Raw genomic sequence first — 27,083 nt, 5'->3', positions numbered from 1 at the left:
ATACTAGTGTAAAATAACAAAAATCCTCAAATTCTTAAAGTAAGGAGGTGCTCTCTAGAACGGGCCTATATATATATATATATATATCATATCCAAAATGAGGCCTCGCTCTAAAATTAAAGTGCGCTTTTAGAGTTTAAGGTCACTTTTCGGTCGCATATCCACATTTCGACCGTTCTGTTTTTAGATACTAATATATAGATCATCTCTGTAAAATTTCAGCCAAATTGATGTTTTGATTTGCCTTGGTCTAATTTCCCTAACCATGAGTCTTTCAATTCAATTTGCACATGATGATTTGCACCTTATTCTTTGTCTTACTGATCGACTTTGATAAAGTTTACTCAACAAAGTACTGATGGTAAAGTCCATTTGAAACCTAATTGTGATCTTACTATTATTTCTCATCCAATTTATCGTATATGATATAATTCATTTCCAAACCTTAGCACTGTTTGCCTCAATTATCAAATTGTTACCATATACAGTTTTACACTATGAAAGCTTACTTGTGACAACTCCCAAAATAAACATGTTAAATGCTTAAAAACTTAAAACTCGACTTCTGTCATGAATTTTCTATTCTAAATTATCTTTATAATCCATCTTTAGTTTCGACTCTCGAACGTCCATATTACCTCTAGAGGAATATGAGATGGAGGATGCATCTGCAAAGAACATATGATTTAAAATAGAAAATGACGACCGGCAGTGGACGTGGTATAACATACTTTAGGAGGTAGAGGGTAAGAGTTCTGAAAGTAAAGTATTAAAATAAAGTCACCCACAATAAAAGTAAAAGACGTAAAATGTGATAGAATCACTATCAATTTATCTTCTTCTTTTGTTCTTTTCGCAAAGGGATGGAAAGTTAGCTTAGATCAGATGTTTTGATAGCCATCCGATGTAACCAAAAAAAAAAAAACATAAGTAATCTAATGCTCGACCAGAGAAAAAAAGCTATATATGCTTTTGTTGGGCCTTTTTCACTTTTCTTGTACGGCCTGCAATGCTTGTGCTTCCTTGCTAAAACAATTTGGAACCCGTTTAGGTCACATAGTACCTTGAAAAAGAAGGCATCCAACCTCTTCAATCTCCTCCACTCTCCAACCTTTGCATGAACCCCTAAAGGCTTTGGTGCTTTAATCAAATTAGTACTGGGAATAAGATGGTTTTAGTTTCTCAGGTATGTTGCTGATTAAAGAACTTGTTTCAGTTTAGTACAAACGTTGTTTCTGAATAGGTTGATATCTTTTTACTGGTTTATATTCACAGTTGGATTAAAGATGTTTAGTTGGGCATAAATGGACTTGGAAGTAGAAAGCAGTGAGGATGTGAACAGAAAGGATTAGGGTTTAGGGCGTGGACGTACTGCTACAATTTCTTTGTGATCAAGAAACAAGTTTATTGCCAATGCAGATTATGCGGCTCATCAGTTTTTGGTATCAAGAGTCTTTTTTATGTTACCTCATTTCTTCTATAATTGATTGTTTCTGTGTGTAGTAGTCCTTTGGGTTTTGTAATCATATCCGTATTATCTTCTGACCATTTAACTCTATTTTTTCGTTTGTTTCACTGATTTGAGGATTGACAACGGGAAGTATTACCTTGTTCATGTTTGGTAAGTGCAAAATAGGAAAAATGATTCCTACTTGAGATTTCTTTTCTCTGGTCATTTCTCAACATTTCGTCCCACTTTTAGCACTATATTACCACAATTTTATGAAGATAATGATCTAATTAGAAATAATAAAAGCCAATCTTGTCCCAAATTTTAAGTGAAAATGCTTCTGTGCTTAGTTTCTGATGAGAAAATCAGAACTTCTCTTGTGCAGTAACCTTTTTTACTTAAATATCTAGAGGTATTGAAGTCCAAATCTTCCTCCAATGTTCGGGTCAGAGCTTCAATCAGTGACCAAGAAGATAAAAGGTATGGTAAATCTTCTGGAATTGAATTGGGGTTGGTGGCATGAGTTGTTCATTATTAGGATTCGGAATGTAATCTAGGTGTAGGATTTCTTTCCTAGCATGTAAAGTTGCTTTTCCTTGCTGTTCATCATCTGTCACTATAAATACCTCCTAGATGAATCAAATGAAATCATCGAGAAATTTCTCGAAACCTCTATTTCGATAGGATTTGATCATGGAGATAGATAGGATTAGCAATCTTCCTTGGGAAGTATTAGACAGTATCCTAGTTTTGCTGCCACTAAAACAAGTTGTGCAGACTAGCATCCTATCGAAAAGTTGGAGACACAAATGGACGTGCCTCTCACAGTTTGTTATTGATGACAAACTCATCCCCAATTCCATAAGAAACGTAGTGGCAAGATGGAGGTTTATCATGAAAATTCTTCGTCAAGTTCAAGCACATAACTCTGTCTGTGCGATAGAGAAGTTTAAGCTCTCTGCTTATTGCTCCCCAGACAGGTCTGATTTAGACCAGTGGATTCAATATATAGCTGAGAAAGGTCTCAAGGAGCTGATCCTGAAAGAGTCTGCTTTATTCAACCGCTGTGATTTCAGGCTGCCTTGTTCACTATTCTCTTGTCCACAACTGCATCATTTGGAGCTCTCCACTTGTGCGATCAATCCACCTCTGGAAAGTCACATTGGATTCAAGTCTCTCAGAACTCTCCAGCTCAATAAAGTCAGCATAACCTCATGCGTGCTAGAACGGTTAATTCCCAACTGCCCTCTTCTTGAAAGACTGACATTGTTGTATCTTGTTCATCCTATCTTTCTGAGAATCCAAAACCCGAACCTCAAGTATCTGGAGATCCATTCGAAATTTGAAGATGTATGTCTCGCAAGTAGTCCTTCTCTGCTTAGTGTTGATGTTTCCTTGAGGTGGTGGGACGATAGCCGATACTATATAAAATCCAATTTATCTAGGGTTGTTGGTCACTTACATGCTATTGAGAGACTGAGCCTACATAGTAGCTTCCTAGAGGTACATGCACACCAATCTTTCTCAATTTTTACTTTAATATTCTTCGTATCTGTTTATGTTCTTTAGTTCTCAAATGAGAGTCGTCCATGGAAAGAATAAGCTAGATTGGAATTTGTTTAGGCATTTGATATTAGTCATATTACTATCAATATCATCTGAGCCTTAAATGACATACCTTATTTTTAATCGCCAAACAATTTGCTAATTGATAGGGCGGACATTGTGATTAATAAAACTAAAGAATGCATCGTTTTAATCATTGAATTTTATTGCATAGTAGTCTCTCTTTTGTCGACGTCCACTCTAGATCCTCTCTCCTCTATTTTATATGATTATTTATTTTTTGCATTTGTTGGTTGCTAGTTTCTGGGTTGTGAAAGTATACCAGACAGACTTCCTAGTCATCTTCATCATCTGACAGTTTTTCAACTCAAGGATTTAAGGTTAGACTGCATGGCACAAGTGATGATGTGCCTCTGCATTCTTAGAAGTGCTCCAAACTTGGAGAAACTATTCCTTTTGGTGAGTTCCTCTATCAAACTAGCTACTTCTATACAAAGTTTTTTTTGTATTTTATTTTTTTACATATAATGTTATAGGACTTCGGTTAATTTTCAAATTGATTTTTGTTCTGTTTTCCTAAATAGATTTCTCATACTTACTCCACACCTGTTGAGGAATTTTTAGAAACACAATCTCAGTCATCTAATCTGAACCTTCCCGGACTCAAAACAGTGAACATAACAGCTGTTGATGGATTTGAATCTAATTCCGTACTTACAAAGTTTATAAAGGATCGGTCCCCCAATCTAGAACAAATGACTGTTCTACTTTATTGATGGCTCATATAATTAATCCTTGTAGCATTTCATGCTTCCATGTTTTCTTTGCACACAGTGGCGGTTTAAGCTAAACATGCTTCCTTTCTTTAGAGAATAATGAACAAGGTCTTAATCTTATGTTTGTTGATCAATTTCATTGTAATCCTGGGACAGATTCGTCTTATTATGGTTTTCAAATAAAGTTGATTTTAGTGTCTCAGGTATGTACTTGTTGAGGTTTAGTACAATGTTGTTTCTGAATAATTTCGTGTCATCTTACTGGTTTAATTTACCGTTGGATGTCTGGAGTTTTTCTTTGGTGGAGTAAAAGTGCTCTTAGAAGCACAAAATGAGTGTGTGAACAAAGAGAATGAAAGGTTAAAAATACAAACAAGTCATTCTGAATCTAAGTGTCAATTTATTGAAGAAGAATCTGTACAATTGGAATTGGAAGAAAATATCAAAACTTTCAGACCTCCGATGCACTACCAATATAACTACGAACTTTCTTGCTATGACATGCTTTCTTAAAGCAAATAAATTTTCACCTTGGACCTGAGAGTTCCATTGCTTGCACTAATAATGAAGAGTCATCAGTAAGATCCGAGTATCGATCGGATGATGAAAAGTAAGCTTTGGACTTTGTTGATTCAGCTCTTTGAGATGCTTCCCATCTTTCCACAAGTCCATCACCTTCTAGCATTCTGACCACTTCAGACATTCTGGGTCTATGACCAGGAAGGTACTGAGTACACAAGAGTGCAACTTGAATCATTTCTTCAAGCTCAATGCGATCATAGTTAGTATCAAGATCCTTGTCCACTAGCATTTCAAGCTTCTTTTCCTGATGCAGCTTCTTAACCTGCGATCAAATAAATCTCGGATATAAATCATATAAGATTGTACTAATTAGTTACTATCTAGTACTATTTTCGTAATAAATATACAGGATTTGTGTTGTTTGCTCACCCAATCAAGTATGGCTCCTTTTTGGCTAGTTGACTTGGCAAATTCTAGAGCTGTCTGGCCTGTGATTAGTTCAAGGAGAAGAATACCGAATCCAAAGACATCTGTTTTATCAGAAGACTGGCCTGTGGAAAGATACTCTGGAGCTATGTGCCCTATGGTACCCCTCACTGCGGTGGTGACATGTGAATCTTGGTGATCCAAAAGCTTTGCCAAATCAAAATCTCCGACCACAGCTTCACAGTAGTCATCAAGAAGTACATTTGCTGCCTTCACATCCCTGTGGATAATTTTCGGGTCACACTGCTCATGAAGGTATAACAATCCTCTTGCAGCTCCCAAGGCAATCCGTTTCCTAGTGCCCCAATCCAACACTGGTTTCCCTGTTAAAAGCATTGATAAGATTTAAATTTAGCCAAACATAACAAACATTCTAAATGACTAATTGAGTTGGTTCTCCTTTGATTTAGTACCTTTGAGACGAGAAGCCACACTGCCATTGGACATGTATGGGTAAACTAGAAGTCTTTCTGTTGGAGTGATGCAAAACCCATAAAGCCGGAGAAGGTTGCGATGAACTGCTAGGCTGATCATTTCAACTTCAGTCTGGAATTGAATCTCTCCACCAAGAGCACTGCCATCTTTAAGTCTCTTGACTGCTACGACAGTGCCATCGCAGAGAGTTCCTTTGTAAACATGTCCAAAGCCTCCCTTTCCTAGTAGGTACTTGCTGCTGAAGTTATTTGTTGCAATCTGAAGTTCTCTGAAATGAAATCTCTTCAAGTTCCCAAGCGAAATTTCTTCATGATGCTTGTCTGAAATATCACCACAATAAGCAGAGGAATCGTTACTCCAATTAGTTTCCCAGTCAATAACAAATGTTGTTTTATTGCTTTAGTTAATAATCTGCTGTCATCTAGCAAGCAAGTACCTTTAACATCAAAGAATGCCTGTTTGTAGCGCCTTTGCCTCCACCATATAACTACTCCAAATCCAAGAACAATCAGGCAGAGGCATCCGAGGCTCAAACCAAAAGCAAGTGCCATTTTGCGACTTTTAGGTTTGTCAGGAAGAGCGGCTTGAGAAGAAAAGATAAACTAGAGTCAGAATCAAAATACTATGATCTGGAACTGAAATTGGTGAACTGTGAACAATTGGAAGTTGCTACGAAAGAACTCTCAGCATAGTAAAATAATACAAATTTCATACCCTGTGTATTATTCAAGTTCATGGACATTGGCATCAATTCCATCCCATTGCAGTCCGCTTCAGACCCGGTTGCACAGATCAGCGGGTTTCCAACTATGCTGAAACAATATTAACAAGAGTAATGAAATGAATTTAGTAATCCATAAAAACTTTCTACTAAATTACAGAGAGGGAAGGAGAGATTACTTGAATGTTTTAGCAGCAAATCTAGGCACAGGGCCACTCAGATTATTGTAGGACAGGTCCCTATTGCATAAAACCACATAATTCACAAAAGCTACTTCAGAATCACAGTTCAATGACTATTATAAAAACACAACACATAGGAATGGTTCAGAGATTTACAGAAAGGCAAGGTTGGTCATGTTAGCCAACGACATCGGAAATACTCCGGTGAGACTGTTATTGTTGAGCCTCCTAAACCCAGTTGAAACAATCTCTACATTAGCTATCGAAACAAATAGAGACAATGCTTTAGTTCATGTGGAATGACCTCAAATGCTTACAAGTACTGGAGGCTTTTCAGGTGACCCAAAGAGGAAGGAATTCCCCCAGTCAAGAAGTTGCTGGAAACATCAAGAGTCTTGAGCTTTGAGAGCTTCCCAATTTCCTGAGGGATTGGTCCTGTTATGTTGTTGTTCTGTAAGAGACTGTACACACCACCACACCTTATTAAATTCCATGAAAACAGAACCATTGCACTATTGAGAAGACTAAAAATTTCCAGTTGTGAAAAGATACTTACACAATCTGAAGATTTGTCAAGTTGCCTACGCTTGGAGAAAGAGTGCCTGATAAATTCTGGCTAGGAACTCCTCTGCAAAAAGACCATTTTAACTTCAAAATAAGTTATTCATATTTATGATTATCTACAATTTTATCTCTATCATGAATATAAAATTTCAAGAAGAAATTGAAGTAAGACTTACAGGCCAACAACGAGGTTTTCAGAAGAGCAAGTGACCATAGTCCAGCTACATGGATCAACAGCATCATAATCCCAATTACCTAGAACACCATGAGGATCCTCCAGAGCTTCCTTTATGCCCATCAAAGCTTGAACTGAGATGAAAAATACTCAGATGAGGATTCTGCACATTCCTACCATTAAAGCTAGAAAGAGAATGCACCTTTCTTCCAATACATGATGAAATGAATGAAGAAAATTTCAAAGTTCCAAACTTTACCTTCAAAGTTTACACCTTTAGGGGAAAGCAATCCATTCCCACAAGTCCAATACCACACAAATGCCACAAAACATAGAACAGCTTTTGCTCCTCCCATTCCCATTCCCATTCTCTCAAACACAACAAGATAAACCCAGATGCTGAAGCTTTGCTTATTGAGACTGACAGTGCTGCTAAAACCCACAATAACTCAACCGGGTTTAGTTTTCTTTAAGTTGAATGTTCTAAGGGGTGTTCAAAATTCCAAACCCTTTTGCTTTCCATGCGTGAATCCCATTCACCGAAATCTTTGTGTCAGACCCAAGAAAAAGCCACTTCTTTTCGTGGTATAAAAAGAACCAAGCATGCCTGTCATTGAGTCATGAGGTCCTGAACAAAAAATATACAATTATACGCTGCCCTCTCTATTCTGCACAGAAGAATTCAAAAGGAGGGTGAGGAGAAAATAGGAAATTCATGACGGTAAGTTAATCATGCATTTGCAGAGAAAGGTCACTCTCAAAAATTCCATTGCTGCTACTACACTCAAACCCCTCAAAAAAAAAGAAAATTGAGCTGGTTACAACTTAAATTGCAATTCTTTTATAAAGATTTTATGGTTTACAGGATATGATTTGGGACTGATTTTCACTAATTTAAGGAGCGCACTTTAATAGCGAGATTCTCGTAATTAAGATAAAAGATTATCTTTTATAACTTAGATTGAGATTTTCTAAATAACAAAACGTAATTTCCTATCACTATTTATGAGACATAAGTTATCAAAACAAATTCTTACCGTCTATAAATGAAACAAAATTATTTTCTGGCTAATTGTCATGAGTCATATATATCATTTACCTAGATATGTGTGTTATTTCATTCTATTTTTCTTATATCTTTGGCACAAGATGGTCAGTGCTGTGTGGAACACTGGAGTTTGGGAATGCCTTGCTTGAGAGACTAGCTAAGAGGAATCCAACATTCCCTGAGCTTGGCCATTCAGTAAAGTTACAAAAACATGTTCTTCTTTTTTCAAGAAAATGAGAATGTGAGAATCTCGAGGAGGACTTGTGGCTTGAGACAATGAGACTGATGGTGGATTTGGTCACCCACCACAATGACCTATAACACTATGAGGATCTCTGTTAGAATTTTTGTTCTGTTATGGGTTTGTTTATACACAAAACCATACTTGTATAATTAGATGTGCATTGTTTAATCAAAATTGGTTTCTTTTGTGCTGGAAATGTTGGATGTGCTTTATAGATTCCACAATCCACTATGAGCTAACAATCACACACATGCTTGGTCATTCTTTAGCTTCAGCAGACAGTCATTCTCCCAAACTAGTTCAAAAAGAGAAAAGCCTTGGAAAGCAAAAGCTGACATCCCAATGCTCTTCTCCAGGACATTTCTCCTCCCTCTAAATTATAAGCACAAAAATAATGCCACATTCTATGTTTCTAGCTACAACTCGCAAGATAATTAACTAACGCAACTCTCTTAGTTTCTATGGTCGTCTTTCTAGCTAAATAGATGTGTTAATTTGATTAAAGTCTAAAAGTTAGGCTCTATATTGATTGTAGTCCGCATCAATTTTCTTATTAATTGCGGTCCAATGACTTAGCTGCCATATCGGATTTATTTCCTTCTCCATCTTGCTGACTCAACTCTCATTAATTTTTCTTTTTTACATGACTAATATGTCCTTATTGAATGTCTTTGCACATAAAAGTCAAGAATTAATTGGATTAAAATTAGCAATCTGATTAGTAATTTAAAATCATATTTGATGTATATCTTTCTTAAATTATTCTTACTGATCCAGCATAAAGTTATGGAATTGATATGACATTGAATACCATATTTAATGTAAATCATTCCTAAAATTATTCTAATTTAAAACATGTCTTCTATAAGTTAGGAATCTTTCTAAAGCATTTTTTTTATTGAAAATTATTTTATGCACTGACGGTGCAAATGACCCAACACTAATAAGATGATCTCAACTCTTGATATTTATAATTAATATTTTTATATAACCTAAGAGTGTATTTAATATAATCTAACCATCCATTTATGTCGGTGCAAGTGCACGTCGGTGCACTTAATCCTCCCCTTTTTTTTATAATGTTTTTCTTCTATGGTTATGTTTTTCTTCTTCTATAAGTATGTAATGTCTAGGGATGGCAAAAATCTCCATCGGGTGGCCGTATTCGACCCTAAATGGGAGAAATTTGGGGGAAATCGGGTAACGGGGATGAGGATCCCCAGTATTCGAATTCTAAAATCGGGTACGGGGCGGGGATGGTATTTTGATCCCCATCCCCATACCCACCCAATAAGAATTATATGAAATATATATATATATATATATATATATATATATATATATATATATAATATATATATATATATATATTTGATATTATTTATAAATAAATATTTATGTAAACTTCATCTTTTTGTTAATATTTAAATTCCGTTAATAAATATGTTAAAAAAAAGGAAGATTCTTTTAATAAATATCTTTATCAACATGTTAATTTTCCTTGATTGAAATAAGAAATTTATTTTATTTTGATGTTCGATTTTAGAGAAATACACACCCCTAATCACTTAATACACATCCCTATTATTTTATATTTCAAATTAGATTTTGTAGGTAGGTTAAATGACCAAAACAGACATCTATGCATTAGAAGAAGAAAAAAAAATAGTCATATTATCCTTATATTATTCTATTTATGTATAAATAGTTAGATAAACACAACAAATTTTTATACATGGCCTCCCAATTTAATACAAGAATAAAGTTAGAAACTATCTAATTTAATTTTTCCTTAAATAAATTGTAATTAGATGAGGTTAGAGACCATAATATTTAGAATTTCAAAATCAATGGCATTAAATATTTTTAAAACATATCGCTTTACTCCCATTTTTTAGTTAATTTCCTTTTTTGTTCTAAGAGTTATGATTAATCAATTTATTTTCTAATATAAAACATCACAGGTGAAAAAACTTTGTAATTGTTAATTTGTTTGGACCCTCTAATGACAACTATTTAGTTCCGCCACTATGGAGAAACTACTGGTATAGTTTTGGTTGAATGTTCAACTCATAATTTTATACTTGATTAACATGGTATTTGGTGAATGAGAGCTCAAATAACACAAAGCCTATTTATATGCATCTATTTAAAGGGAATAATAATAAATCTTTATGGATTTCTCAATAACTAACACGTAATCAATATGGTCATTTACAAAATGTCAATATACTAGAATATACTAATCATATTAAATAGTAACCTTAATATAGTCAAAAAGTAGGATATTTCATGATTTTTGAGATTAAGGGTATTTTAGGTACTTTGGGTTGTGTATTTAGTAAATTATTATAATGAGAAATTAAATGGGTGGTGTATTAAGTATGGAGTGTATTTAAAACTTCTCTTGATTTTATCTTCATATTTTACAATCCATAATTATTTGTATAAATTTTTATATAATAAATTAGTAATATTGTTAACAAGGATTGGGGCGGGTACGGGGGGACCTAATCCCCAATGGGGACGGGGACGGGGAATCCCCAGTATCTTATTACTGGGATTGGGGAGGGTAAGGGGATGGAGAATGAAGTCAGGTATGGGGATGGTAATTTAATCCCCTTACCCTACCCTCCCCATTGCCATCCCTAGTACTAATGTCATGTTTTTTATGAACGTGGTTCTCCTTCTTTAACATTAAGTTTTCTATGGTCAAATGTATTTTCTTGTTAGCCTTATATGATTGTGATCCTTTTGGAGTTCGATTTTCTGTTTCTTCCATCCACGGATGGTAGCTCTTCTTCTTCTTCTTCTTCTTCTTCTTCTTCTTCACAATAGCTTTCCTAGAAACGAACACACACACACACACACACACACATATATATAGTAGGTTGACAAACCACTATTGTAGTATTGTAACCTTATTCTAAGGTAAACATTACGCAATTTTTGTGATAGATGTATTAAGAGCTCAAAAATTCAGCATTTCAGTATACCTCATATATATAGGTAGTTTTTCTCACTATATGTATCTCGACTATATATACCTACAATAGAAGAAAACTAATCCGTAAATTTATATCTTTTACTTAGGTACATATCTCAATTACAGTAATCGAAGAACATTAATCTGTAAACATATATCTCTTATTTAGGTACGTATCACTTACTTATGGTATACCTACAATAGAAGAAAGTTAATCCATATATCTCTTACTTTGTATATATCTCGATTATTTATACCTACAATAGAAGAAATCTAATCCGTAAATTTATATCTCTTACTTATGGTATACCTACACTAGAAGAAAGTTAATCCATATTTCTCTTACTTTGTATATATCTCGATTATTTATACCTATCTATATATTCTATTTAATCCATATTATTTATATTCTATTTAATCTTCTCAAAACTTGTAATTTGTTTCTCTTGATCCATTTGTTTTTCGATTTGTGGTTGAGAGAGGTTCTCGTAAGTCTCCTAAAAAACCTCTAGGAATCAAACCATTTACAAATAGGGTTAATTACATATAAGTGCATATTTGAATGTTTTTTTAGCCATAAGGCCACTAACTAGTTTTTTTTCCTCATAAGGCCACTAAATTAAAAAAGGTGTTATATTTTGGATATTAAAAACTAATATAGTTACATAAATGCCACTAGAGTACAAAATCAACATTCATTCTCTCTCTCCTCTCCGGCGAGGTCTCCGGTCAACTCCGGCGGGTCTCCGACCGACCTCGGGTCAACTCCGGCGACCACAAAAGCTACTGTCACTAACACCAAAAACTACTCTGATGAGATTTCCGGCAAACTCCGGCGAGGTCACAAAAGCTACTATCACTAGCAACAAAAGCTACGCTCCCCAAAATCAAAAGTTACTATCCCCACCAACAACTATTCCCGACACCAAAATCTACTCTCACCAACAACAAAAGCTACTGTCAACAACACTAAAATCTACTCTCACCAACACCAAAAGCTACTCTTACCAATAACAAAATCTATTCCGGTGAGGTCTCCAGCGAGATCACAAAAGCTACTGTCACCCACACTAAAAGTTACTATCACCAACAGAAAAAGCTACTCTCACTAACAAGAAAAACTACTGTCACCAACAGCAAAAGTTACGCTCACCAACAAGAAAAGATACTGTCCAGACTACTACTATCACCAACAACAAAAGCCACTATAATCAATACAAAAAAACTACTCTTACCAGTACCAAAAGGTACTACCAACCTGAACAAAATTACTCCCGAAGACTGAGAAAACTATTACTCCTGATTTCAACAAACACAAATCCAATTGGGCGCAAATTTTGCCAAATCGTCCAAAATCAATAACAAACCAGTCAATTGATATTCACATGCCACACTCCACAACACCTACTAACTAAGAAAATAACATTATAGGCTCAAGGTGAATTCTTTGATTAAGCCATGTCTTGGGCTCAAAACTTGAATCCAAATATCAAACTGACAAATTACACAAATACCATAGCATCCAAATTGAACAATGAGGCATAAAATTAAGATTCAATTTCATTCAAAAGAAGTCTGATAACACACTAAATTATGTTTACAGTAGCATCATATTATAAACTCTCAATTGCTCAACGTGTTTTTAAATGGTACTGTACTTGCAGATTATAAAGCAACTGTAGTCCTCGATGTAGACAGACATAAACAATTTCAGCCTCTCTCTATTCTCCAGCATCTGATAGTTCTATTCCACCTCATGGTCTTAGAACTTAAGAAACTAATCCATCAAAATCACAAAATTAATTAATGAACCTAGACATATTAAGAGAACAAATGCACAAATCAAACGTCTACTGAAATCGTAATTCTGGAATTGGTGCTCTGTTACCGTCCATCTCCTTCTCCGACACCGTCGCTTCGTCCAAGCACAATTGCACGTTGGAACTGAGTGAAAGGACCTCTTGCAACTTTCTAATTGGAGAGATATGAGTAGAGTAGGGAATCAGATAGATCTGAGTATAGATCTGAGTTTGCCTCTAGTAAGGTAGCTCCCAATCGGAGCTTCTTCGTCGCCGTCGTCTTCTACATGACCTGAAATTTAGCGGTGGAGCAGAGTCCTTTTGCGGCCAAATTGTTCGAATAACCCAATCCAATTCCGGTCACCGGAGCTGCGTCCTCCCGGTCATCAATCGACATAAGGCGATGGAATTAGAGTGGAGCAGCACCATCACGCCGGCGCCACGAAGATCCGTGATCGATGAAAGTGAGAGATAGAGAGCACCGCGCCATTCGTCTCCGGAATTGGAGGTGCAGACCATGATGTGATCTGTGATCGAGGAGAGAGAGGGACCGAGAGAGCGTTGTGCCAGTGGTCGCCGGAATCGGAGGCAGAGATCGAGAGGAGGGAGAGAGAGAGAGAGACTGTGATCGAGGGGGGAGAGAGAGAGAGAAAGAGATGGATTTGTGATCGATGTAAAACTGATGGGATTGGGCTTAGGTAGAAGGGTAAAATTGTCAGGAATGGAATAATTTGTGAATGCAAGTGGCCTTATGTGTACAAGAAAAATTAGGTGGCCTTATGGCTAATTAAAGTTTCAAAATGACACTTGTGTGTAATTTTCTATTACAAATAATACGTAGGGGCAGAGGTATTAGAGGATTGTCCAGCTAATGCAGCACTACTATCCACTCAAAAAATGATGTCCATCTATGTCATGGCAAAAGTATTGTTGGATCTTCTTTACCCAAAGAAAAAAAAATATAATAGAGAAAGAAAGAACGGTTTAAGAATAGAATTAGATACATAAAGTCAAAATTCTTTAATTTTATAAATCTACAATTTTTCTTTTTCATAATAAAACTGTCAAACTAGGCACAAATATTTTAGAAATTTTCTCAATACATTTCTTGTTACAACATTGAAGGGAAAACGAATTTTTGATCGAACATAATCTTAATTAAATTCTTAACTCTCCCTCATCACTTAAGCTAACTCCAAAAACTCTCGATGCAATGTATCATCGTTCTTTATGAGGAGAGGTGCATGTATAGAATAAAGTAAGTAGTTACAAATCGCCCACGGCCCACCAATCCGATCATATGAAAGGTGATGGCACTTGGTGTTAAGTCATGTCGTACGTGCATGTACTACATGATGAGGAGGGAAGGATGAGGTAATGGCGGAGCACAATGCAAGCTTAGCTACCTCAACTTGGCCAGTTTTTGGTTTTGCACTTCTCAATCTGAGATCGATAGAGGGGGAGCTAATTAAGTGAACTCAGCTTTGAACCGCCGTGCCAACTATATCATTATTGATATCATTTTCATTCAGGAGCGGAACCAGGATTTAAACATTGAGGGGGTCGAGACATTAGAGTAAAAAAAAAAAAATGCTCCAAAAAATAAATTAAGAATCATTTTTAATATAATGCATAAGTCAACAATAAATTTGAAATAAAAAAAAATAGAATCAATTCAAAGAGTGAAAAAAAAAAGGCAAAACTTATCTATACTACTATTAAGAAAAGAGACTTTGTTAGCCAAAATTGAAATTTTTGACAGATTTACCCCTGAAAGATTAAAAAACTTTGAGAATAAATTAAAGAGAGGTTCTATTCATACCTCCAAAATTAGCATTTAGACCTCTTCCTTTTTTCAAGTGATAGTTGACTTTGTCAACTCATGTTAAATTACTAATAAAGACACAAAAGAGGAGAAAGAAAAGAAAAAAAATCTCTTCTTACCTCTACGAACAGCAGTAATCTTCAACTTGAAGAAATTATGTGGTTTTTGTTTTGTTTATTGACATTTCTTGATTGGATGCCAAGATTTTTGGGGAGAAATAAACTTTCCCCTCATCTTCTTCTTGCTTCAATTTTTTTTTTTGTAACGTCAATAAAGAATGAAAATCTAGAAATGATCCCACATAGAGAAACTGACTAAGAATATAATTTTGATGAATTGTGGTGATGATGTTTGTGTTTCAAAGAATTCCATGACAACCCTATCAACTAATTTAAATGACAAAAACCCATAAACTTTTTTTTGTTGCAAATACCTTTGAGTTATCAAATCTCATGGGATTGTTTTTGTTTCTCTAAAAGCCTATGATCCAAATGATCCTGCTAACTGTGAAGTCATTCAGGAACAACTGGAGACCTCATTTGATCTTCTAGAAGATGCTGGATTTGAAAAAGGAAAAAAAAAATCATCCGAGCTGTTGATGGTGATGATGAAGAAGAATTCAATGACATGAAGGAGGAAGATGACACACTATTAAAAAAGCTAAATGCTATTGACAAGAAACATGAAGAGAAGCTAGCAGAGTTGGATCATACTTTTGGAAAGAAGGAAAGGTTCTAGAGGAAGAGATCAGAGATCTAGAGAAGGAAATAAATGATTTGACGGAGAAGATCAGAAGCCCTTTCTATAGAAAAGTATGTACACGTATCAAGACGCTCTAACTACAGAAATTATATATACCGCATGTCCTTGAATTCACGGATCACATGCTTGTTGTGGGTGACTTTGATTCATGGGCATGGACTCCGAGGTTATTCTCTTTCAAAAAAAAAAAAAAAAGAGAGGCTTTTATAGATTTTATTAGACAATGGGCATTGTGGGAAAATTAAGGAGGTGCAAATAGCAAATTGGTAAATGTTGGAGGTGTATTAAGTAGAGAGGTCCAAATGTCAATTTCGGAGGTATGAATAGAAGCTCCCTAAATTAAATCATAAAAGTATGACAATTATAAAGTAGATTTTTACTAAGAAAATTAAAAAGAAATTATCCCACAATCCCTACTTTTCTCTATCCCACTATTTTCTCTCTACAATAACTGTTTTGTTTTATTTTTTTTTAAATAAAAAACCATTACACATACAGAGCATGTATGAAGAAGGCTAGTTTTCAATTAATCTATCATTGATTTATATTAGTGTATTCTTATTATTATTGGTTATTTTATTACACTTATATATCAATCAATTCATCATCACCTGGATTTAGGGTTAAGGGAGGGGGGGGGGGGGTCCACCACATGAAGGAAGATTATTCACTTAAGTTGGTTAATAACATGCATATATATTTATATATTTACATGGCTATTAGAAACCTCGCGGAGGGGGGGGGGGGGGGGGGGTTCGGGATCCCTTCAAACCGGAAGGTAGTTCCGCCCCTGTTTTCATTATATATACGTTCAAAGCATATATATATATATATATGTATATCAGTATTTCTCAGGTAAGAATATCCTTAACTTAGCCTTAAGAACGGATTTTCAGTTTTTGACCACTTTTCGATTAAATATTCACATCTTAACCGTTCAATTTTTAGGTTCTAATGTATAGATCACTTATGCAAATTTTCAGCCAAATTGATGATCGTTAAGGTATCGAACTCAATTAAACCAATGAACGAACCAAATCTGTCGAACCGGAACCGTTCGTGTTCATTATTGTAAATTGTAGTTTTGAATGTCTTAACAATCAACAATTTGGCTGAAATTTTGCAGAGATGATCTATACATTATGACCTAAAAACTGAACGGTTAAAATGTGAATATGTGATCGAAAAGTAGTCAAAAACTTGAAATCCGTTCCTAAGCTAAGGTAAGAACATCCTTAGCCAAGAAGGACTGTATGTATGTATATATATATATCGCCCCTTGAATGAGGGCTATGTTTTTAACTTAAAACTCGATGATATTTTCTCAATGTACGTAGAGAGAACAAAAGTTACTCATTCCGATCCCTAGAGGGAAAATCCAAGAAAAATTTGAGAAATTATAAATCCCACAGTAATTCATAATCTAAAGATGCATGTAATAAGATTGGCAATTTGTTCACGTATAATAATTATTGATCGACTTCATACAACAACTGGCAGTACGTTAATCATGGTACAATTATATATTGCAAATTAATTAATTAAGTCGATAACTAGTAATTAAATCTTGTTAAGTTTGGCGAGCACCAAGGCAGTTGCGGAAGTGACTCCTGGAATGAATAAGTCATCCGAAACTGCACGAGGCATTACTGATCGCTTGATTAAGAGTGCAGTTATGGGAACCCCGAAGATGTAAATAAGAGAGTCCTTGGCTCCATAACCACTGATCCCTGCTTCCCTTATCACTTGTTGCACACATCTTCCGAACTCGTCCTTTGTCAATTTTCCTGTCCCTTCTTTGTGGTTTGCCTGCATTCATACATTCGATGATCGAACAAAGAAAAATTTATGAGAGAACGAATAGGTTCAACATATCAATATGCAATAAGAGAAATCTTTAAAGTAGCTGTATGCAAACAAATGGATTCAATACCTTATCGATCAATTGAAAAAGAAAACGAAAATATACACACACACTTTTCTAGTGAGGGATTTATTTTTTTGGTCATTATAAGGGATCTCTTATGATATCCACTTTTCAATTACATTTCTCCATCTCGACCATTCAATTTTTAGGTTTTTATGAGTAGATTTAAAAAATAAAATAAAAAATTCTGCCCACCCCACCCTTACATTGTCAGTGAAAATCGTACCCATAATCTTTACAATATTATAATTATAACTTACCAACAGGTCACAACTCACCAACAGCCTCTATGAGTAGATCATTTCTATAAATTTTTAACTAAATTGCTGATCGTTTAGGATCTTTAAAAAAAAATTAGAATCTTTAAAAATATACATATATATATATATATATATATATATATATATATATATATATATATATATCTACATTAAAGTTGAGTTTCACTCGATCTATGATTAAGAAAAATTAGTAATTAAGTTGGAGTCTTAGAGATATTTGAAAGCTCGTATAACAGTGCCCAGCCAGTGTACATATAGTTCGTAAAACCATGCAACAAGTAGTATCATATGTACGTTCATCTAAATTTTTACTTATACATAACCTTAATTTCTGCTATTACTTTTTTTCTTTTCAATATCTTTTCGGGGCGCAATATATATGTGTGTGCATGACTTCTATCCTCCTTTCTGAGCTAATTGAACATATATTATTTTTACGTTTGAATTTTATACCGCACATTTAAGTTTTTTGATCCTTACCAATTGTTGATAACCCACACGAAAGTAAAATCCTACACGTGTCGGTGGATCGACACTTGGACATAATTCCTGTTTTATGTGAGTTATATAGTTAGAGTATCAAACTTACTCAAAATCATATGGTAACATATATATGAAAGGGGTCAAACATTGAAATAGTTGTGATGCAGGCGTGTTATGATTATTATTGATGTGGCCTGACATTTTAAACGGTAGCACAAATTATAGCATAAAATGTCACATTGGATTAATTAAAACTAATAACTTTTTCGCGCAAATTAAATTCTTACGTACCTCCCTTTCAAAAAAAAAAAAAAAAATCTTACGTACCTTAAATGCGTCCCTGAGTTTCTGCTCCGTTGGCACGTTAATTTGTGTGTTATTATGTTGATGGTTTATTTTTCTACCAAAATAAATGGAATTAAGATTAAACACAAATATTAGACATACAATTAAGGAGGTAATAAGTAAGACATAGATGATATACGTACTCGACGATTTCGCATATAGCTCTGTAGAACCCACTCTCGTTTGGTTCTTTGTCTTTGATTTTGGCCTCGTAGTAGTCGTCTGCTATGCTACTAATATCACTAGTCTTCTCCTCGGTACCTGCATAAACCATCGAATGAAATTACACACGTGTCTGCGAATTATGAAATGAATTTTGAGAGAGAGAGAGAGAGAGAGAGACCCCCGCCCCTAAGGGTATTGCCCATCGATTATTGTCTGTATTGATATTGATTATTGTCTGTATTGATATCGATGGCAAAAGATGGAGGTCCGTGTCTGTTTTAATATGCAGGCTCCATTTAAATTGAGCATCTAACTTGACTTGGGGAGTTGAGTTGAAAGATGCATTATAAATCCATGAAGCGAAACCTTGGATACAATACAAGAAATTAGCATGGAATATATATATTTGCATGCATCGTTGTTAAGCAACGCATAACTAATCTTGTAGCCCAAGACTTCATTTCACTCATGATCGTCGAGTTCATAAATTTCTAGGACATAGTTTAACTATAAATTAAAATTAAATTCAATAAATTTTCTAAGCTAGGCCTTGGATAGGATTTTGGGACGTGAATTTCGAGATTTGATAGCCGATAATTAATTAATCAAGTCTCACCATGAGATCAAATAACCAAACATGCTGTAGACAACAAGAAATGGAAATTGACCAAACAGAAGTACAGAACAATGAAGGTTTAAGTTTAAGGGCAGCTACGCATTATTGTCCCTTTCTTCACATCAACCTCAACCCCCCCAAAAAGGGAAATGCCCATAAGTAGATTCTTACTTACTCAAGACCATAAAACCACAGATTTTCAATCCAATAATTAACCAAAGATAAAACTTTAACCCATTCTTTGGCTCCATCTTATGCCTCTTTCTCCTTTTTCTTTTAAGAAAATTGACAATGACATAATGTGTTACAATGTCTATGGAGTATCATAGCGATGCAAGGAATAGCCCAAGGAAACAAGACAAGTGCACCAGAACGTGTGATTTGGCATCATCAGATGTGATAATATGAAACTTTCATATATGTGCTGTAACATCACCCACTAGTTACCCTAGCCAGCATCAGTGACACCTAATTTCATTTACATAAAGAGAGAAAAGGATTCGAGCGACGATCAAAGGACATACTTGAATATATTTTGGCATGCAATGGGCATTTGGGTGTGTGATGCTGATTGAAGAAGATGTGTTCCATTATTTTGCATGATAAAGAAAATCAGCTCTAGATTTTAATGTTGGCGATTCCATGCAGGGTCACAATCAAGTCACATTTTGTGTTTGAGATAAATTCATTTAAGCCGTTTCACATTATAACTGTTTTGCTGATTGTGTTAAATGAAGAGATTCGTTAATATTTATTAAGATGGAGTCAGAAATCATAATTTTTCACCTCATTTAAGTGATAAAGAAAAACCAAGCATGTCCGAATTCCTCAAACCAATATACTACGTACCTAAAACTAAGTTACTAAAAATAAAAATAAAAATAACTAAAAAATAAAATATAAAGTGTAGTATTTCACTTCTTAAAATATATTATATCAAATGAAACATGAGACTGCTACTCAATTATAGTCTTTGTGTTATGTTTTCTGTGTTTTCTTTCTCTTTTTTTGTTAAATTAAAATGAGAGTAGTAGGGCAGTAGCCAAATGAGTAGGAAATAATTGCTCCTCCACTAGTTAGTGATGGAGGTTGAATAGAATCAATCCCAATCCCCTTCTTCTCCATCCCTTTGTTGAACAAACCAAGTACAGACACACATGCTGTCAAACTTTGGCTATAGTCTATGCCATTGAGTGTATGACATTACAGAGCGAAACAAGTTAAGATCACAAGTTTTAGACCCCATCTTGTCTCCATTATATCTGGCAATCACAAAACCTTGGTACTTTTGACAGTAAAATCTGATACCCACTACCCTTTGCCTTGGCTTATTATCATTATTTTCCCCTTCCCTTTCTAACTAAGCTATAGAATCCAATGGTAAATTAAATGATGACAATTACACAATGTTTCTTTCACGCTTGTATTAATGATCCCTAAACGTCCAATTACTGGTGGATCGTATCATAAGTGTTACAAATATCTTAATAAGGTTGTATATATTCTGGAGAATAATGGTAATAATGTCGTGTAGGTATCAAAAGAGCTTTTAAGGGACAGTGGGCATCTTTTGTGTGGCCTTAAGTAGGAAGCTTAGGGCCCTCTTACTACAATAATGACTCCCATTAAGAAGGGCCATCAAATGTTTCTACTTTCTACTTGTGATAAGCTGATCTTCTTTGTTCCTCTCATTTTCAAATTTTTAATTGCCACTGTATAATTTCTCGATTCTTGTCATAAATTTTTGTTAACCCTTCTTGTTCATTTAAAGAAGTAAACTAAGTCGCACCACCTTTTATAAAAATTGGAATTAATCTAATACGTAAATTTCTTGATTGAACATATAATGCTAGCAATATTCTCATTTTAATTAATTATTTTTTTCTTACATGCATCAGTGTTATAATCTCATTCTCGTAACAATTCAATTTCTTCAAAGACCACTCATCTACAAAACATATTCTTTCTTTTAGCATTTCCTCGTAATTTTCAAAAATTGTGAAATAGACAGTGATTCACCACCGGCGAAAGTAGTCTACTAAGCCAACACCGAAACCAAGAGACGAAAGTTATGGCCCATGGCAGCAAATGGAATTCGATACCCCAAAATTTATATAGCAGGCGTTGTGCGTACCCACGACAATTTTTGCATTGTCGTCTAGATTTCTTACGTCACCCTCTCAATTCTGACGAAATAATTATTTTCATCTGGACTGAAGTACTTCTCTAAACTCTCTAGGCTCTGGCAGGTCATCTCTTCAAGAAAATGTGAAGTGGGGACAATCATTCACAAGAAATCCAAAGTGATTAACATGTTCACAGGACGAAACACAATCAATCATGGTACCAAATAGATTAGAGAAAGCTTGGTTTGAGGGAACACCATGTCCCATCTTCTCTACTTGTTATTTGTAATAGGCTGATAGAGATGATGCTTTAACATCATCTTTACACGTTCATCAGTGATCCCCCAGTTTTCTTTTTTTCCTTTTTCACCAAAATTATTCTGTCTATTTGCCCATGCTTTTCTTTCTTACACTTTATAACCGTGTAAACTGTTAATCAATCATGGTTAAACACTTTAACCCCACCTTGGCTTCTTTTTCGTTTTTTGGGTGGGAAAATTTGCCCTCCAAAAGAGTTACTGCTCACTTTGTTCTAAGTTACTTACCATTGCCGACTCTTCTAAAGTGGAACTTATAATGAGATTTAAGGTTTAAACCTTGGATTATTAGCATATCAGATTATGCATTCAGCAGACTCCAAACTTCGCAATATAAACGATCAGATATTCTTAAACGGATGCATACAACCCGTTACAATCTTGTTCTTGCGTGTTAAGAAGGTTGATGCATTTGGGGTAATGCCTAGAAAAATTTGGTTGTTGAGCACGTACTTGTTCTTTGTAAAGGAAACAGTTAAAATAAGAAAATCGAGCCAATTCTCCCCCCTCCTTAGTCCTTACCTGCCGCCTCTTTTACCGGAGTCTTGGCTCCATTCTGCAGATCGAAGAAGGAAATGTTTATCATTCTGGTCCCCTCATCCATACAACTTGATGCAAAACACAAACGTGAATGTGGGGAAGTAATAGCTACTAATCATATCGACATGATGCCATTTTGTCCCACTGTCTGTAAGAATATCACTTGTCTTGGTTCTTTCCTGCATTCCAGACCAAACCAGATGTTGAAAGTTTCTAAGAGCAAACTCCAACAACATAATTTCTCATATTTTCCTGAAGATAAACTGCAAAAGTACTAATTACACATATGCTGATAACTCACACAAATGTTTAGTCACTCTCATCACGTTTTGCTCATTGAAAAGTCTTATTCTAACATTTTGGCCACCAGATTGGCATGCCTGCCCTCAACTGAGAAAACCTCTTTTGCTAGACTTGACCAACTCAGCAATGAGAACTACAAAAGATAACGCAACAGAGAATTCTGCAAATGAATCTGCAGTCCAAAAGAAACAAAAAGAAAGCAGCAGATGTATGATATCACATAATCGAAAATGAAAAGAGGGAATTTTAACATGATGTTGAGCTAAACAAGAAGATTAAGAACAGATCGAAGACAAATTAGGCAGAGTAACTAATGAATTATACCCGACCAGCGTCGATGGCCAGATTGATTTTACAGTTTTACTGTTAAAGTCTTAGCAAATAAGGTTAAAGTAAACCTCTGTCATACATCATTTTCGCATTATGCCAAGGAATCCATAATATGACCACAGTAATTGCAAACATGACAGAGTGGAATGTTTAACCTTGTCAAGAATGTTGGTAAGTATTACTCAGCATCCAGGAATCGACGCCATAACCAAGACACTGTCAAATTTATAATAATATCAACACAATCAAAATGTGTAACAAAGTTTGCTCAATGTCTGTTTGTATTGGAGGGTACTCCGGTACAAGCAGTAGATAGCTCAAGTGCTTATAACAAAAGAGAAAGGACAAGGAAAGAAGTGATCAGTAATTCTGTCCTTAACTTATTGGAGTTAAATCCCAATATATCCTTGGTGGTCAGGGGGGAGGAAGCGTTCTGACATGATCCCCCGGCACGGATTAGTCTCTGAGCATAAGAAACCTTTGAAGAACAGTGTGATCTCGATAAAAAAAAAAAAAAAAAAAATTATAATTATTGGAGTTGAACAATACTCTAAGCGAAAGGCGAATCAAGAACATGATCCAAACAACTAATCATGCTCAAAATGCATAACAAGTTGAACCAAAACTGCAGCTCAGTATTCGATGAAGCCTGATACCAAGAAATGTGGAAGGAAGATTAGTTGAAATCAACTCAGTTGTAACTGTGGACAAGCACCGCACCGCACCAACCCACACCATATATCTGGAAAAACTTGAACCGAAACTGATTCAATTCTTGTAATCTTACACCAGGTTCAAGGAGATATGTTATTAGATAACTCAGAAAAACTAGAGATCTTACTCCTGATTCCCTGAACCTGTATAAAATTTCCCACAGTGAATGAATCCTTCTCCAGCAACCACTTATAAGAGGACTAAAAGCTTCCTATTTAAATGTGTTTCTATCTTTTCTATAAAGCACTTGTCGAAATTGTAGGCAACTCACTAAAGAGCTATCATACAAGGCAAGCATTCAACATGAATAGACCCAAAGAGGATCTTACACTAGACCACTGCAGCACATTAGATCTGTATTATTCCATCAGCAATCTGGTTATTCATCACACTTGAAATGTCATTCACTAAGGAAAAGAAACACCAAAGCATATGAAAGAGTGGGTAAAATTTATTTTACCAACAGAGTGGCAAGGACAATATCCAAACCAAAGTTGATTGTCCTCCAATAATCATTAATATCGGTAGAGCAGCAAAGGTGATATTCAAATCAAAATTTTAGAACAAGTGCAACTCTGGTGCATCAAACTCATGCAATACAATACAAAAAATACAATCTAACAAAGCCTAAGCAGCAACAACTTTGGTTGCAGCACCTTCTCCAGATTTTCCAGGACAGAATAGGTTCAGTACATCAGCATGATTACGAATGTAGCCCGGGCATTTTGAAAGGAAATCTTGTGCTTCGCTACGCCGTCCAGCCTTAAAATAGGCTTCAAATACTCGGAGAAACACAATGGTGGATGGAAATTCCTTTGAAGCCATCATCTTCAGAAAAGCTATAGTGTCATCACCAGTTCCAGACTTTGATACATGCTTAATGAATGGATCAATAAAAGGAGGAAATCGATCATTTTTCATCAGACCCAGAATATGCAGAGCGTTTCTAAATTCACCCTGAGCCAATAACTTGCTAATCAACAGTTTGTATGTGGTCTGCCATGGCTTGAGCTGCCTTTTACTGACCAAATCAGAGACAAACTTGTATGCATCAGTTGCCCTGTTCTTTCTGCAATATGCATTGACTACCAATTCAAAAGCAGAACCTGCAGAGGCAACCCCCTCCCTTTCAATCATCTTTTGGAAACAATCTGAGGCCTTCTCAAGATCACCAGCTACACAATATCCCTCAATCAAGGACGACCATGCCTTGTAATTCAGATCAGTGCCAGACGCTTGCATAATATTAATGAAGTCACTTGCCTCATCCTCTTTACCAGCACTACCAAGCCTGAATGCAATTATACTCTGTAAACCAGCACTAGCTACAAGCCCACCTTCCTCCATTACTTTGAAAACCTTATTGCACTCTCCAAGTCTACCAACACTGATCAAAGACTTGAGGACTGCATTGAGCATTGAATTTGTCAAGGCATTCCCACTCTCTGTATAAATCCTCACAACCCTCGAAAATAAACCCATGTCCAGCTCCTTACCAACCACTATTTTCTTCAACAGGAAAGTACAACAAGCCACCGGAGGCTTTTTTTTACCAGCCATTGCGAACTCATACAAGTCCACAGCATCTTTCAGTTCCCCCCTCTTACAAAACCTCTCTAAAACCTTATCATACGTGTTCAACTCCAGTTCACACCCATTGCTCCTCATGTCATCAACTACTTTCCAAAACCTATCCCTACAGTCTGTCCTTCCCAATACCATTGCCACTGCATTATACGTCTGTTGATCATGCTTCAACAACCCAGCCTCCTCCACCCACCGAAAAAAGATCAGTGCTTTTGTTGGCTCTGTTTTAAGATTCTCCACCACCATTTTAACCACATCACTAGAAAATGAAACATTCAACTCCTTTATTTGCCTCTCAATATCATCACTCCACACCTCATTTCTAACAATCTTACACACCGTCGAACAAACCTTCGCTACTGAACTGTCAGTAGACCCTGATGCAAACACCCCTCTCAATTCCTCGGCATCATTCTCCAACCCATCCCCCTCAAATTTCTCTAAAACCCTATCATGAACCCATTTCGACACGCCATACCCTTTCTTCTTCATAACATAAACCAACTCCCAGAACTCCTTCACAACCCCATTGACACCCAAAATACACAGCATCTGATTATACGATTTCGAGCTCAATCTCTTACCTTCAGATAACAAAACCCAATCGAAAACCCTCCTCGCAACATCAGGGCTCGATTCTAAGCTCTTCAAAACACTCAAAACAAAGTCATGGGTAAACTCTACATTGTTCAATTCCAAGTCTTTCCTAATATCAATTTCATCCCTAGGCCTAGAGAAAATTTCAGCTATGACCCCGTGATCGGAGTCTTTAGTTTCAAGTGCTGGCTCCGACGAGAGGCTTCGTGAAATGGGGTTTCTAGGGTTTAGTGGGTAATTGAAAATGGGCTGTAAAGTTGGAAGCTTTGGGTGGAGAGTGTCAGTGTGGAAGAGCGAAAATGAATGGAGATTCGATTGGGAGTTTACCTGAGAGTAAGAAGACTGTGAGAACACGTGAGGCGAGGAACGGAGGTGAGCTCGGAGAAGAAGCAGACGCTGCCATGGGTGTCTCATCGCTCTGATTAGGGTTTTTGTGGCGGAGGAGAGTGATAGATCAGGGTTTTTTAGCAAAGGGTTTAGTAAAAACCAACGGACAATTCTTAGGTTCGTTTATAGAGATTGTCGATTAACATATTTTTATTTAAATATTAACGACTCATATCTTAAATTAGCCTTTAAATATCATCTCTGTAAAAAATTAATTGAATAGGAAATCGTTTAATTATCTAATTGAATCAAACAAACGGACGGTTCTAACAACACTTATTACTATTATGATGAACCGTCCATGTATTTCATAGAAATGCATAACTAAAAGGTCTTCAATTTGATTGATTTTTTACAAAACTAATCTTTGTATGATGTTATGCAACATGAATGGTTGAATTAGAAAATTATAAAGTTAAAATGCATTAATCGCAATAGAGGGTGAATATGCTCATTCACCCCAGGAGTGAACCTAATAATTGTCCAAAACGAAATGGTAAAGTTTTTTTAACACCCAAGAGTTATCCTCTTGCTTATAAACTGAGGGCCTGTTTGTTACCGGAATTGGATGGGACGTTGAACATCTTTATCGGGTGGAAGTGTGTAACACAAGCTAGTCCGTGTTCGGCAACACAAGCTAGTTTGATCTATATTATATTACATTTATCAATTGACAATTCATAATACAGAAAAAGCACGAGTGCTTAAGATGTTGGGATAGATGCCCCCGTCTCTCTATGCGAATTGGTTCTAACAATCTTAGTTTGGAGAAGATTGGCACGTTCATATCTCACAAATACTAGCTGCTCCACCATTATGTTTGG

The 27,083-nt window shown here is 35.7% G+C and overlaps 4 protein-coding genes across 4 annotated transcripts; 1 reads left to right on the top strand and 3 right to left on the bottom strand.

The window, feature by feature from the left end:
* Positions 1 to 2,118: 2,118 nt before the first annotated feature.
* LOC133726215 (F-box/FBD/LRR-repeat protein At1g13570-like) lies at positions 2,119 to 3,988 on the top strand. The gene is made up of 3 exons (XM_062153722.1): positions 2,119 to 2,953; positions 3,317 to 3,475; positions 3,601 to 3,988. The coding sequence occupies exons 1-3, from the start codon at positions 2,144 to 2,146 to the stop codon at positions 3,790 to 3,792; spliced, it is 1,161 nt and encodes a 386-aa protein (XP_062009706.1). The 5' UTR covers positions 2,119 to 2,143; the 3' UTR covers positions 3,793 to 3,988.
* Positions 3,989 to 4,169: 181 nt separating this feature from the next.
* Positions 4,170 to 7,638, bottom strand: LOC133726214 (protein NSP-INTERACTING KINASE 1-like). The gene is made up of 11 exons (XM_062153721.1): positions 7,137 to 7,638; positions 6,879 to 7,011; positions 6,695 to 6,766; positions 6,456 to 6,599; positions 6,295 to 6,366; positions 6,136 to 6,195; positions 5,950 to 6,047; positions 5,672 to 5,818; positions 5,214 to 5,555; positions 4,744 to 5,123; positions 4,170 to 4,636 (listed from the first exon to the last, which is right to left on the bottom strand). The coding sequence occupies exons 1-11, from the start codon at positions 7,243 to 7,245 to the stop codon at positions 4,319 to 4,321; spliced, it is 1,875 nt and encodes a 624-aa protein (XP_062009705.1). The 5' UTR covers positions 7,246 to 7,638; the 3' UTR covers positions 4,170 to 4,318.
* A 9,342-nt stretch (positions 7,639 to 16,980) lies between these two features.
* Positions 16,981 to 19,048, bottom strand: LOC133726213 (uncharacterized). Its single transcript, XM_062153720.1, has 4 exons — positions 18,921 to 19,048; positions 18,721 to 18,838; positions 18,560 to 18,632; positions 16,981 to 17,350 (listed from the first exon to the last, which is right to left on the bottom strand). The coding sequence occupies exons 1-4, from the start codon at positions 18,943 to 18,945 to the stop codon at positions 17,102 to 17,104; spliced, it is 465 nt and encodes a 154-aa protein (XP_062009704.1). The 5' UTR covers positions 18,946 to 19,048; the 3' UTR covers positions 16,981 to 17,101.
* Positions 19,049 to 24,119: 5,071 nt separating this feature from the next.
* On the bottom strand, positions 24,120 to 26,332 carry LOC133726212 (pentatricopeptide repeat-containing protein At3g02490, mitochondrial). Its single transcript, XM_062153719.1, has one exon. It carries the CDS (start codon positions 26,284 to 26,286, stop codon positions 24,316 to 24,318), a length of 1,971 nt encoding a protein of 656 aa, XP_062009703.1. The 5' UTR covers positions 26,287 to 26,332; the 3' UTR covers positions 24,120 to 24,315.
* Between the last annotated feature and the right edge of the window lie 751 nt (positions 26,333 to 27,083).

Source organism: Rosa rugosa, chromosome 1 (genome assembly GCF_958449725.1).
Source record: "Rosa rugosa chromosome 1, drRosRugo1.1, whole genome shotgun sequence".
In the NCBI taxonomy this organism is placed as follows: domain Eukaryota; kingdom Viridiplantae; phylum Streptophyta; class Magnoliopsida; order Rosales; family Rosaceae; genus Rosa; species Rosa rugosa.
This window is presented reverse-complemented; position numbering and strand designations above follow the sequence as displayed.

Bases quoted from the DNA above. Each gene is read 5' to 3' on its own strand.
- LOC133726215 (XM_062153722.1), top strand. From the start codon at position 2,144: ATGGAGATAGATAGGATTAGCAATCTTCCTTGGGAAGTATTAGACAGT. The intron at 2,954-3,316 runs GTACATGCACAC...GTTGGTTGCTAG, and splicing joins TACATAGTAGCTTCCTAGAG to TTTCTGGGTTGTGAAAGTAT. The intron at 3,476-3,600 runs GTGAGTTCCTCT...TTTCCTAAATAG, and splicing joins TGGAGAAACTATTCCTTTTG to ATTTCTCATACTTACTCCAC.
- LOC133726214 (XM_062153721.1), bottom strand. From the start codon at position 7,245: ATGGGAATGGGAATGGGAGGAGCAAAAGCTGTTCTATGTTTTGTGGCA. The intron at 7,012-7,136 runs GTAAAGTTTGGA...TTTTCATCTCAG, and splicing joins TAAAGGTGTAAACTTTGAAG to TTCAAGCTTTGATGGGCATA. The intron at 5,556-5,671 runs GTACTTGCTTGC...GTGATATTTCAG, and splicing joins GGCATTCTTTGATGTTAAAG to ACAAGCATCATGAAGAAATT.
- LOC133726213 (XM_062153720.1), bottom strand. From the start codon at position 18,945: ATGGGCAATACCCTTAGGGGCGGGG. The intron at 18,839-18,920 runs GTCTCTCTCTCT...TGGTTTATGCAG, and splicing joins CAATACCCTTAGGGGCGGGG to GTACCGAGGAGAAGACTAGT. The intron at 18,633-18,720 runs GTACGTATATCA...TTATTTTGGTAG, and splicing joins GCTATATGCGAAATCGTCGA to AAAAATAAACCATCAACATA.
- LOC133726212 (XM_062153719.1), bottom strand. From the start codon at position 26,286: ATGAGACACCCATGGCAGCGTCTGCTTCTTCTCCGAGCTCACCTCCGT.